Source organism: Platichthys flesus, chromosome 5 (genome assembly GCF_949316205.1).
Source record: "Platichthys flesus chromosome 5, fPlaFle2.1, whole genome shotgun sequence".
Taxonomy (NCBI): Eukaryota; Metazoa; Chordata; class Actinopteri; order Pleuronectiformes; family Pleuronectidae; genus Platichthys; species Platichthys flesus.
Window position 1 is genome coordinate 25,793,404 of NC_084949.1, and position 13,662 is coordinate 25,807,065.

At 41.8% G+C, this 13,662-nt stretch overlaps 1 protein-coding gene across 1 annotated transcript; it reads left to right on the forward strand.

Moving 5' to 3' along the window:
• The first annotated feature begins 3,268 nt into the window (after nt 1-3,268).
• LOC133954031 (B-cell receptor CD22-like) lies at nt 3,269-13,219 on the forward strand. Its single transcript, XM_062388287.1, has 11 exons — nt 3,269-4,129; nt 6,651-6,804; nt 7,689-8,045; nt 8,182-8,403; nt 9,352-9,708; nt 9,781-10,011; nt 10,136-10,399; nt 10,489-10,749; nt 11,613-11,697; nt 11,824-11,881; nt 12,491-13,219. The coding sequence occupies exons 2-11, from the start codon at nt 6,750-6,752 to the stop codon at nt 12,569-12,571; spliced, it is 1,971 nt and encodes a 656-aa protein (XP_062244271.1). The 5' UTR covers nt 3,269-4,129; nt 6,651-6,749; the 3' UTR covers nt 12,572-13,219.
• The last annotated feature ends 443 nt before the right edge of the window (nt 13,220-13,662 follow it).

The window sequence follows — 13,662 nt, forward strand, 5'->3', positions numbered from 1 at the left end:
TCAGAGATTAATCTGATGTTTACCGACCAAAGTCTTCTCAGGCGTCTGAAGCTCGTAAAAAAGATTCACACTGAGATTCTCTGCGATTGACGGCCTCACACAGATGTGATCTGCTCAGTGCCTCCTCGGGTTTAGAGCTCTGTCATATAATAACAGCTCTGATCCAAACGATCGGCTGGATTTATGAGCAGCTGAACGTGCCAGGAAATGTCACCGCCGCTCGTCTCGACCCTGATCTGTTCATTCTACCTCCCGTCCGTAACCTCTCTTTAGCTAAATTGCCAGAGATGACTAGAAATAACAGAGGAGGCGACGAGTGCACACTTCTAAATGTCAAGCAAGAGAGAGAGAACAGGAGAGAGCTGGGGAAGGAAGAAGAGTTGAAGGGATCAGATGACAGACAACTAGGTGAGGTGCAGAAAGGCAAAAGAATGGAGGGGAGACATTGTGAATGTTTGCATGGTTGGCATTTGAGAATGGGCCAGATTGGTGATCGGAGCTCAGTTCCTACGGTTCAGGGCTCGGCTCATTTACAACTCGGAGACATGAGAGAATGAGAGGGTGAGACAGTAAAAGACAGTAAAAGGTTGGAGTAGAAAAGAGGGGAGACGTTATGAAGAGGGAGTTTACGTCAGTTTAAAAAAGAACAGTTGAAAATAAGGTTCTGGAAAAATAAATACAGGCAGTAACTTATTAAAAAAAACTTTCAAACTAATTTTCCTCGAGCAAACAGCAGGTTTTTGGGGTAAAACCGACTTCCTGAGATGAAAGTCGTTCATGACCTTTTCAGTATGAAAATGAGAAACATGGCTTTGAAGCTGCTTGAATGAAATCCACCAGGTCACTGGTTCCAAATGGCAACAGGATGAAACTGCTTCCATCCTGTTTACCAGTAAACCGCCCAGAGCTGGTCCAGCTGTTCTGGGATATGTTGTGCTCAGTGATGGGAGGGGTTGAAAGAAAGGTGGAAAGAACGTTGGTTCATTGTGGTCGGATGGTAAAGGTCCGCCACTGTGCTCAGACCAGCGACTCTGTATTTGGATGCTCTAGCTATACCACGCTAAAGCTAACTTCATAGTAAAGTACCACAAAACAATGACTGATGCATATTTACAGAACTTTCCTGGTGATTCTATTGTTTACTCTTTTGTTCTGTCTCACAAACAAACCTAACAAAGACCCACAAGAAAAATGTTAAACTTTTATTGGTGGAAAAATGGTTATAAGTGGATATTTCATGTTCTGTTCCAGTTCCCCCATTAGATTACTCCGTATCCACCGTGTGGATCTATTGCACCAATTCCCATTTATAAACATGGGGCCCAGGTTAAAAAATTAATTCACCTTTTAAGTCCAGAAGTTTTATCGTCCAGCTCCGGGTGCACATGATCTGATTGTACAGCAGGAGAATCTCAAAGCTGAGACGTTCTTTTGCGACACACAAATTGTTCCCTCAGGTTGAAAAACAACCGTGCCGTAGATCCTGGTGTAGCGTCGGCATGTGGCCATTTACGGTATGTGTCCTTTCTAGAGCAGCCGACAGGGAGACATATGACCACAGTGAACCCGAGGCTCTGTGGCGTGGTTGGCCGCTCGCTCTCAGCTGTCGAGACGTCTCGGCAAATCAGACCAAAGCCCTGTGCGCTCGTTATGATTGGCTGTTAAAGCTTCATCTCGAGCACAAGAGAGCACCCGTCTGATAAAGAGATAGACACTTCACTGTGCATTGTGGAGGGGGGGGCCTTCCCTGGAGCTCTCTGGTGATGAGGCGGCTCTCTCTGCCACCACAGCCCAGTCAGAGGCCACTAATCTGGGCTGTGCAGCCGGAGGGGAGCTGTGGAGGAGAACCAGCTCCTCCTGAACCTGGACAAAGAGAAGCAGCACGTCTTCATTCTAATGCAGCTGCTCACATACATGTGTTTTAATATCCTGTACACGTGGCCCGATGCATTATTCACAGATGTTGGACTGTCAACTCACACACGTGCTGCACAATGTGTAAGTCCACAAAGGAAACACACACACAGACACAGACACACACACACCTACACCCTGGAGAAGTGCTGATCTATGCAAAGCACCATTCAACTGTGTGTGCGTTTGAGTGTGCATGTGTTTGTTAGAGTCTCCGTGCACGTTGTGTGCACGTGTCCAGGTAGGCCAAGTCTGTAGGTGTGGATGAGTCTGCAGTTGGCAGGACTTTGTAAATCTGCATGTGGTCTGTATCTGTGTGGGAAGAATGTTGTACAAGTGTCTATTTAACAAGTCTATCTATCTATCTATCTATCTATCTATCTATCTATCTATCTATCTATCTATCTATCTGTCTGTCTGTCTGTCTGTCTGTCTGTCTGTCTGTCTGTCTGTCTGTCTGTCTGTCTGTCTGTCTGTCTGTCTGTCTGTCCGTCCGTCCGTCCGTCCGTCCGTCCGTCCGTCCGTCCATCTATCTATCTATCTATCTATCTATCTATCTATCTATCTATCTATCTATCTATCTATCTTTTTATCTAGGCTTGTCTTCTGTATTTACTACTTCACCAGTAAATAAATGAGATATAGGGAACGCTGACTTCAGAGAATGATTATCTGCCTCACTGACACATTATCACATCATCATAACTGCTAAGCAGCAACAACTGAAGGAGCAAAGCACTCGTCTATCAGACCTCCCCTCCTCTGAATTAGTCTGCTTAGTTTCCCCTGAGGAACCTGACACACACAAACACACACACACACACACACACAAACACACACACACACACACACAACCCAAATATCTTTTAAGGCTTGAAACTCTTTGTTAAAATCGATTTCAAAACCCGTATTTTTCTCAAACCACGCTATCTGACTCTCTGCATTATTTAGCTATAGGGCAGGTTTACAAAAAGTTGGAGGTTTTAGTTGTGTAACTTATTGTGATGAAAAGGGTGAACTGAATATTTAAAGGGAAGATCTGTAGATCAGGTTGATATCAAACAAACCTCAGGTACCAGTTCTCCAGTGTTCCCCCACACAAATAAGACGGAGATAAGAAAAGCTGGTGTCACCCTTAAAGCCATTGCCCAAACCCTCAGAATTGAGACACAGCTACTGTCTAACTCTGCACATTCTGATCCACATCTGATCTATGACTTTCCCATGAGGTACTGGTGGTTTAACATAGAACATATCTTAAATCATGGTATGCAATTGGTTGATTTCTAATTTCTAATTGTCCAATCAGTGACTGTCAATAAAGACAAACGTGAAATCTCTTCAAAAGTGAAGCCAAAAAAGAATCACACGCCCTCTAGTGGTTTTAATTTGGTATTTGATTTGATAAAAAGTTCTAAGCCACTTGTCCTCCAGTTTGCTGTAAGAAAGAGCAACTTGGCTCTAAAGGAACTCACAGACAGGCAGATGGACAAGGAGCAGACACACACACACACACACACACACACACACACACGCACACACACACACACACACACACACACACACACACACACACACACACACACAACACACACACACACACACACACACACAAACACAAACACACACTCAGACATACCATCAGGTCCTGTAGAGCACCAGGGAGATGCACGAGTCTCACATTTAATTATCCACCCAATGGTCTCCCTGTTAGTGTCATTCCAGAGGAGGGGGCAGGAGAACCATGGAGGAAGAAGGAGGTGCAGGTTTGGAGCTTCTGCCTCGTTATGACAGAGACAATCTGTAAAGTAAACAGCACCACTGAGGTAAGAGGTTCAGAGAAGACCCAGTTACCTCTGCTCCCCTGCAGCGTCAGGTGCTTCTGTGGATGTTTTTTCATTTTAATGTTGTAAAATGCTTCAGACACGTTATTTTCAGCTGGCAGACGTTAGCATGCTAACTGTGAGCTAACTGTCCCCTGTGGCTCAAACAGGTGAGTAACATGATGGTTATCATCTCTGAAGCTCCTTGTGCTGCTTCTTTTCTTTCCTCCTCCTACCTCGGAGTCTCCAGAGCTTTGTGCTGCTTGTGTCTCTTTAAAAGAACTTTACTTTTCTCCCCCTCTCTGTATATTGATGAGGGGATTAGAGATCACAGCGCCGATGACGAAAAGGAGGAGGAAATGATGAAAAAGAAGAGATAACTTACGTAACAAGTAAGGACACACACACAGGAAATTTCATTGGCATCGGTTCTGTGTTTTGTCACTGGGAGAGTTTCTTAAATGCTCAACCTGTAAAATGTGAATCATTTCTAATAAAATGAGGAACTTGAAGGTAAAAGAAAATCCTACGCGTGTCTCAACTTAACATAACTCCAAAGCCTTTGTCTTTAAATATAGTTGGGTTATTCTCTCAAAATCCTTTTCCCCTTTGTGTCTCATTTCCGTCTGGTTTCTGTCTTCCACAGCTTTTCAATGAAACTGACAGATGTTACACTTTTTGAACGGGGCTGAATTGTCCTGGTCATCGATCCTCAGTCGATCCGACGCTGGTAAATCCAGATCCATGTCCACATGTGACCTGATCCCAGTTTCTTTTTTTTGTGTAACTTGTAGAGGTCAATATGTCGAGGAGGTTGCTCCGTAGAGGACTTAAAAGAGAGAACACTTTCAAATTACGACAAATGTTCTGCTTAGATTTGGGTGTTCAAAGGTCAAAGGTCAAAATCAAACATGTTCTTAGCCTCTTGAATATGACATCCCAAGTTAGCCGTTGACCAGTTGTCACTTGGACCCAAAGACCAACTGAATACAACTGCAGTGTGGTAATTCCAGTTTTAGATAATGTGTCCTGTGATAATGTGATAATGTGTACTTAATAAATACTTCAATTAAGAAATAGTTTTAAAAAATATTGTGTCCAGTGAATCCTTGATTGCCTCCACATGACAGCTGTGGAGGCTGTCGTGGCTGATGTGGTGATAAAAGCTTTGTGTAGTTGATCTCTCAGACTGAGGCAGCCCCAGTGAGGGAGTCTGTCCTGGTGGAGGACAAACTGCAGCTCATCCTCGTTCCTTGAGGACTTTTCCTCATGGTGACTTTCATCATGTGTAATCAGCACTTCACTCTCCGTGACTGGATCTACTTTACGTCTCCGTGCAGCGGTATCCAATTTTTAACTTCATGAAATCATCTCCATAAATGACTGTGATTTGCATTTTTTTCCCGAGTAGGGGTGAAAAGTAATGTGGGCCTGAATTAACACGCGTCTTCCCTTTAGAGTTTTAAACGGTGAACTTGATTAATATGAAGCTTGGTGTTAATGAAGCTTGAATAATTCTTGGTCAAAATGAACTGGCAGGTTGTCATCAGTCATCCTCTTTCATTTTGCCAGTTTTTGTCAGTAGCAACTTGAGTCTAGAAGCTAGAGAGCTAAAGGACTCCATGCCCCCCCCCCCCCCCACACACACTCACACCAACACACACACATACACACATTTCCTTGTTATTCCGATTATTTCTTCAACTTCCTCTTTGTTACAAACCAAAGTCACGTAATACAAACTGCTGCCAGGATGATAAGTCTTCCCACACTCAGTCTCCTGATGATGAATTGTCCTCTGGGGGCGATGGCCGGTGTAATATACATCTCTACTGTCTGCAGTGATTCATGTTCATGAGATTTCTTGTTTGTTGTTTTCATTTCTGTTTGTCTGTTTGTTATTTTGTCTGGCTGGTAGTTTAACTGATCTATTCAGTGGAGGGGTCAAGCTCTGCTCTCTCTGAGCGCCCTTCCAGTTGTTATTGTTTATTGATGTGCACTGTTTGCTGTGTGTCGTTGTGTTGTTTGTGTCACTAGACATGGTTTGTGGGAGGGAAGGTGAATATGTGTTGTTGAAACTGAAGCTCCTCTTATGGGATAATTAACTAAATGTCAGTGTGATGCAGAAAGAGAATATCAGAACATATATTATATGATGATGCTGAATATGATACATCTCTTATTGACTTGTTTGGACAGAATCCTTAGGATTTACTTTCTGCTGGTCTATAGACACTGAATGTGTCAATGTGTCAGGTTATGTGCATGCATGTTTGGTTTCGCCTGATCCTGCTAATCAATGACTCACACATTATTTAGAAAAACATGTGATTCCTAGACACCTGTGGCAGAAGCACCAATTTAAAGCTTATTAATGTGAAAAATTACAAACAACAGATCCGTCACCTCCTGATGCTTCCACAGTGAATAACCTCATTACTAAACCTGTCTCCTCTCTCTCTCTCTCTCTCTCTCTCTCTCTCTCTCTCTCTCTCTCTCACTCCCTCTCTCTCTCTGTCTCACAGTTTTAAATCATTCGATGTCTTAATAAATGTGAAATGTGAGTGAACATACAAAGTTTCTCTGGAGTAGTTTTCTTGTTCATCTAACTGTTTATTTCTTTGAGGGAGTTTCTTCAAATTTTGTCACTTCAGTTCACCGCTTCTTACAGGTTCAGTTGAGGAGGATTCAGATTTGGTGGGAACAGACCAAATCTGTTGTTTCTCACACTCTGTTAAATGAAGAAATTCACAGTTTGTACAAACCACAAGTTACTTCTTTGTTTTAGGTTTAATCTAACACATTCTGGCTCAACAAGCAGTTTTATTTGAAAGAGGAAGGAAGGTGAATGTGTTTAAATTTATCTTTCTCTTACAGAATCTGTCTTTATTCTCAGACTCTTCTGTGTTGTAGGTAGACGTGTCTGTGATGTGACTGAGTTTCATCACGTGCACATTATTTATCTGTGGACGATTCAATTGTTTGAAGTCACAGACGAGAGCAGCAGCTACTATGAGTGTAACTGCAGCAGCCAGTGGATTTGTTGTCCTTCTTCTCACTGTGACAGGTACTGTACCTCTACATTCATGTTGTCACTCTATTTTACACTCAGACTTCTGATTCACCTGAAGTGAGTTTGAGAGAGAAAGTAAAAATATAAATGAACCATTCATTCATTTTCAGATCACCACCTGTAAAGTGATGCAGAAAGAAAATATATGAATGAATAATCATCAGTATTATTTTGTATCTTTGTTTAGAAGTTTCTCTCGTCAAGAGTCTGAAACATGTTATTATTATTATTATTATTATTATTATCATCATTACTGAGTTCCCCTCCTCTCGAAGCAGGACTTGTCATCAGTGTGTGTGAGTCAAGTTGAAATAATATGGAATCCTGCTCATGGAAATGTTTATTTTCTACAGAAAGTAATGTGATAGAAATGTTACTATTAGGGCAATGATTGATATGAGGAACTACTTTGATGTTTAGAAAGATAACAAATGTCTCCCTGAGAAGTCAGGGTTGCACTCAAACTGATGTTATATGACTTCCTCAATGACAGGGTCACCTAACAAAGACTTAACAGCAGGGGGGATTAGTGGTTGTAAACATTGGGAAAGGGATCTTGCAAACAGATATTACATTCCAGTGGTCTGGGAAAGAGTAGGTGATATTGCTCACCTATTACTTCAAAGAGGTTGATGGATAACATTTGTTTCCTCTCTAGGAGGGGATTGGAGATGTATAAAGTGCTGCTTTTCTTGTATGTGATTGCTCATTGTATGAAATCTATCCCATGGTCTTGTACATTGATGCCCATCTGCAGATGTAGAATAAACTTCCAGAAAGACATTGTAATGACTTGTGCATGATTATTGAGAAATTCCCATGACAGTAAAAAGTAAACTAAGTGTTCTCTGGTATGAATCTGATTCTCTGTGTTACAGTGGTACAGTGTGAGAATGGCTGGGGTGTAAGTTACACTTCTACTAAGATCTGTGCCTTCAGAGGATCAACAGTGTACATTACCTGTACCTACACATACCCATCCACATTTAATAACCATGATACTACAGTTCAGGAAACTTTCTGGTTCATTAAAGAGAGTAATGGGATTCACGTTGATCTAAGGACTGATCCGGAGTATTCAGGTCGTGTGAAGAATCTCTGTGGAAACAACAAGTGCACTCTGAGAATCTCTAACCTGAGAGAGAGCGACTCAGCTGTGTACAAGTTCAGGTTCACAACAAACCAACCTACTGGGAGTTTAACTGGTTCAGCTGGAGTCACTCTGTCTGTCACTGGTAACATTAACATCTGAACATTCATTCAGTCATTTCCTACATCTTGTTTGGTTCACTTGAGTGTGTCTGTGCACTTTTATATGCATGTGTGTGTTTTCAGTTTGGACTAAAATTAATTCCTCATTCTCACACACAGATTTGCATGTGCAGGTGAGAGCATCAGAGATGTCTTACTATTCTATCTGGGCAGAGCTCAGGTGTCAGAGCAGTTGTCTTCTTCCTGATCATCTGAACTACGTCTGGTACAAGAATCAACAGAAGACGGAGGAAGGAGCACCTTATACAGATTATTTTTATCCTGCAGACAGTGTTTCCTGTGCTGTTAAAGGACTCGAGGATTTCCGCTCTCCGTCAATGTGTGAGTTTAATCTTCAGTATTTCACTATCAGCACCATCTGCTGGAGTATTTGAGATAATGCATTGTACCATAACTTCATGTGTCTTTAAATACTTGTTTCTGCATGGGCACATTGAACTCTAGCGATACTACTGTCAGTACTGACAAACTAGTGTAGTACTAGTACTAGTATTCTGTTTGTGTAAATACAGACGGAATACATGACTGTTCCCCAGAAGTGAAGCCAAAGCATCATGATCGCACCCTGGTGGCTGGCTGCAGTATAGAACATGCATCCTGTCTCCTCCATGTTAGTGGGAGGGACATGGATCAATATAAAAAGTCAAATACATTTTTCTCAAAGATGGTTTCTATCATTTAAGGTCGTTCTTATCTCACTCTATTGTTCATGTTTCTCAATAGCTTGGTTTTAATTTGTTATTTGATGATATGAAAATAAGATTAAACTTCATGATTGATTACTGATGCTGACTCAGGATTGGTGGAGCTCATGTATCAGCGGGACCTTGATGCTGTGGCTCCATCTCCGGATCACTACTGTGCAGACTGTGGTTCCAAATGTGAAAGATGGCAGCGTTGGTATCCAGGATATTTTGGCTTCATTTCTGGAGAGTGGGAGGAAGTGGAGACGTGTCGTCCATCTTTGATCGACTCTGCATAAAAGACACAGATCATGTCCTCCATATTGACCAGTTTGCTCCATTATAAGAGCAACTTATACAAGGTCCCTCATGTTCCTCACCTCCAACAGTGTGTTTCTCCCTCACTCTGAAGTCTAAAGGGAACTTCACTGTGTTTTATGTGAACTGAAAGTTTCCTCTTCTTGGCATCGTCATCATCTTAAAATGAAAACCTGCCGACTGGTGATTCACCAGAGAAAATACATGAAGTTAGTTTTATAAATGTATAAGTTTATCTTCTGATTCTCTGATGTGCTCTGTGTTACAGTGGTGAAAAGTCAGAATGGCTGGGGTGTGAGTTACACTTCTACTGAGATCTGTGCCTTCAGAGGATCAACAGTGGACATTAACTGTACCTACACATACCCATCCAGGTTGAATCACCTTGATACTACAGTTCAGGAAACTATCTGGTTCATTAAAGAGAGTAATGGGATTCCCGTTGATCTAAGGACTGATCCGGAGTATTCAGGTCGTGTGGAGAATCTCTGTGGAAACAACAAGTGCACTCTGAGAATCTCTAACCTGAGAGAGAGCGACTCAGCTGTGTACAAGTTCAGGTTCACAACAAACCAACCGAATGGGAGTTTAACTGGTTCAGCTGGAGTCACTCTGTCTGTCACAGGTAACATTTTCATTAGAGTCAGTTTGAAATGTTAGTGTGTATGTTGAAATAAAATCACATGTTTGTTCACAGCCCCTCAGCTCCAGGTACATGTGAGGAGATCAACAGCCAATCCATCTTCTACCTGGACAGAGCTGACCTGTCACAGCAGGTGTCAGCTCCCTGATCATCTTTCCTACGTTTGGTACAATAACAATAAACCTGTTGGACGAAAAAAATACTTTCACCTCCGACACTTTAATGCTGGAGACAGCTATCACTGTGCTATAGAAGGACAGGAGCGTTTCCCTTCTCCTAGATTGGGTGAGTTTACTCCTCATGAAGCCACAATAATGTGGAAATAATTTAAATTTAAACTTTTAACAAATAATACAGACAGTGTTTTGATGTATTCTCATCCTGTGTGTTAATATAAACTATCCTTCAGACGCTGCAAAGCCTCCCTCTGTGTCAGTGAGTCCCTCTGGTGAGATCATGGAGGGCAGCTCAGTGACTCTGACCTGCAGCAGTGATGCTAACCCAGCAGCTAACTACACCTGGTACAAGAGAAGTGGAGATGAACAAGTTCAACGTCTCAGTGAAGAGACACAATTTGTCTTTAGCTCCATCCGGTCGTCAGACTCTGGAGAGTATTACTGCACAGCTGAGAATGAGAACACAGCGTCTAAACGTGTCTTAATAAATGTGAATTGTGAGTAAATATTTTTCAAAAGCCGAGAGGTTTTGCACTTCTTCAAAATTCCGGAGGCTGTAACATTCTTCAAATCCATGTAAATACAGACGCTCCAAAGCCTCCCTCTGTGTCAGTGAGTCCCTCTGGTGAGATCATGGAGGGCAGCTCGGTGACTCTGACCTGCAGCAGTGATGCTAACCCAGCAGCTAACTACACCTGGTACAAGGAGAACCGAACTCTGCTTCAAGGACCAGAGGGCATTTATCGTCTCTCCTCCATCAGCTCTGGGGACAGCGGGGTCTACTCCTGCAAGTCTGAGAATCAGTACGGACGGATCAACTCCACGTCTCTACACTTAGACGTCCAGTGTGAGTAGAAAACATCCACATGTCCATGAAACCTAGCACTGTCTCACAATCTTACAGAAGGTTCCAGGGTCCGCCCCCTTATCTGGATTCACAACAAACTTTACTGAGTTCTTCCCTGACCTGTTCCTCATCCTACCTCCAAGTTTCATGCTAATCGACTCAGTAGTTTTTGTTTAATGTTTAAAATCAACAAACAACAAACAAACGGACTGGGGTGAAAACATCTGTTGTTGCATAGCTACACTATATGACGTCATTTTCTAAACTCATAGTGACGACATTCCCATCATATGATCATAGATTATTTTACAATGTATTTAAGCTTCAGGTCGTCTCTATAGTCCTATTAGAGGCAGGAATACAGCAGAAAGGCAGTTTTAAGGATGCATTATGTCAATCTCTAACTTCTTTATGAAATTAATTATCAGTCATCTATCATTATATGATGGGGAATAATGTTCTGATCAGTATATGATTTCGTCTCTCTGCTATTTGTGGAAATATCTTGGAAAATTTGTCTTTTAGATCAAATCTTTGCTCATCTTCACCTCTGACCATTGACCGATCAGCTGAAAAGTTAATATTCACTATACTATCCAGTAAGTTTGGTTCATGTGTTGAGTTATTTTGTACATTCACACAATCTGGCTGAAAAAAAACTTTTACAGCCTACACCCCCCCCCCCCTTCTTTTCATTGCACTATAACCTTAAACCATCAATATTCAGGATTTCCAGATGTGTCACAGCTGTATATCAAGCCCATCATATTGCACATGAACAATACTGACTGACCAACAGCATCACCTGGCAAACTGAGTCATCAGTCTAACCACACTGCTAATGTCTCCTGTCTGTTGAGCAGGGAAGTCAGTGATAATCATGAATATCATCAGGCTGACTCTGGTGGTTGTACTGGTTCCAGTGCTTGTCTGGACTCTGTGGACGAGGTAAAACAAATCCATCAGTTCACCCTCTGCTCTTTTACTGTCTTCTTCAAATGTCTTCAAACACTAGTTTCAGTGTTATGAAGTTCATGTTGTCAAATGTTGTGTTTGTTGTTGTTTTCGATCCAGGATGAAGAAAACTCTGAGCTTGAAATCAGAAGTGAATGAAGCTGTGGAGATGATAGAGGTGAGAGACAGTGAGGCCAAAAGAATGACTCCATATCACTGTTTTCATCTCACTATGTTAGAGAAAGAGAGAAAACATTTCTTGGATCAGCTACTTTGTCTGAATCTGCTCCAAAATGTAAAAGGTTCTTTCCATTGACCGTATATTGAAATGGACGTAGACTCTGGGTCTAGAAAGTGAAATGAATGATCCATTTAGAGTCAAATAGACCATAAAGCACTGCAGGCATTGGTTTAGGTAGGCGGGCAGTGTCCTTGGGTCCTGATTCAGGCTCCACCCCCTCTCCTCCAAATATGGTTACTTCTGGTTTCAAATAACCAAGATGGCGCCGGACAACATATCAAAAATGGAGACTTCAAAATGGCAGCTCACAAACCAATGGGTGACGTCACGGTGCGTTGACATTTCTTTCTTGGCCCATGTCCCGTCCTTCCACCAAGTTTTGTGGAAATCAGTTTATCAGTTTTTGTGTAATCCTGCTGATGAACAAACAAACATGGACAGGGGGTGCAACTACGTTCAAACTGTTTTGAATGAACTGTGATTATTTGCAGGTTTCATGAATAAAGTCCAGTGAGGATTAATATTTTCTCATCTCTCCCCCATCAGTCACACAACTGTCCTGAGTATGAGAACGTTGCTGCTGCAGCACAGACAGAAGACACAGAGGAGCAGGAAGACCTGGTGTGAAGCATCAGGTCAGAGCCACTGTGACAAACAGACCCAAGATGGACGACTTCAGAGAACATTCGTACAAGAGAGTTTTACAGAAACCACCGAACATTTCCTTTCTACTCTTGGTTTCCTGTTTTCTTCTCTGCTCAGGTGCACTGTGATTAGTTGAAAGTATTTAGGAGGAACAGGAAGTATCTCCATCCCCAGTTGCAGCAGCAGTTTGTACAGCATGACCTTTAGAGCAAGAGTATTGTTGTGTTGTTTCTTTTCTTTTTCTTTTCTGATGGGTCCAGTCGTCCAGTTTTCGCAGCTTTATTTCTGTGAGCTTTAGTTCTGATGTTGGTTTAGGTTGAAGGAAGATTCTCAGATCCTACGACCCTTTGTGGGTTGGTGTGTTGGGTTTTCCTTCTTTTGTCCATTTTGCCGGCCTATTGTTGAAGTTGTTGTCTTTTCTGCAATAATGATGATAAAAGATTTTTTTCTGTTACCCTCTGAACTATGTTGGACGTCTTGGTGATCAGCCTTTGAAAATGTGGTAACACCACGTGACTCATCTCATGTCTTCTACATGATATTAATGTGGTTATTACATGGATAATGAATTATTATGTATCGTGATTTTATGATTCTTCTTAAATAAAGTTTTTTGGTCTTTTGTTTTCAGTCATTATCTATATGTCTGTTTGTTTTTGAGCAGAAGTACAACAGAAAACCAAAAACAGTTTTTCCACAAACTCATTTTCATTTTGGCAGGAATCCTGATAAAGGGGCGGAACCAGGAGCCTGTTTATATCACCTTCTTTATACTGGTGAGACTGATGAAAATAGTCAGGATTATTTAGAGGACTGGTTTCTATGAGGGATTAAACTCTGGTGCAGCTTGAAAGTGCCCTTTTTTAAATATATGAATATTATATTCCTGTTTGCTCACAGCGTCCCTGCCGAACAAATATATTAAAATATAATAAATAGTCTAAATTTCAGGTGGGAAGATTAGACTAGTCTCTGAACCCTTCCTCCCTCCACGTCTACTGCACAGAGCTGAGCACTGGAGCTGGGGACATTTCTCTGTTGTTAGAAGCATCGCGACTTGGACTCTGAATAAT

What these genes read in the sequence shown, in the direction of transcription:
- LOC133954031 (XM_062388287.1), top strand. Translation starts at nt 6,750, where the DNA reads ATGAGTGTAACTGCAGCAGCCAGTGGATTTGTTGTCCTTCTTCTCACT. An exon ending in CCTTCTTCTCACTGTGACAG is followed by an intron (nt 6,805 to 7,688) that starts GTACTGTACCTC and finishes TCTGTGTTACAG; the next exon opens with TGGTACAGTGTGAGAATGGC. An exon ending in TTTCCCTTCTCCTAGATTGG is followed by an intron (nt 10,012 to 10,135) that starts GTGAGTTTACTC and finishes ACTATCCTTCAG; the next exon opens with ACGCTGCAAAGCCTCCCTCT.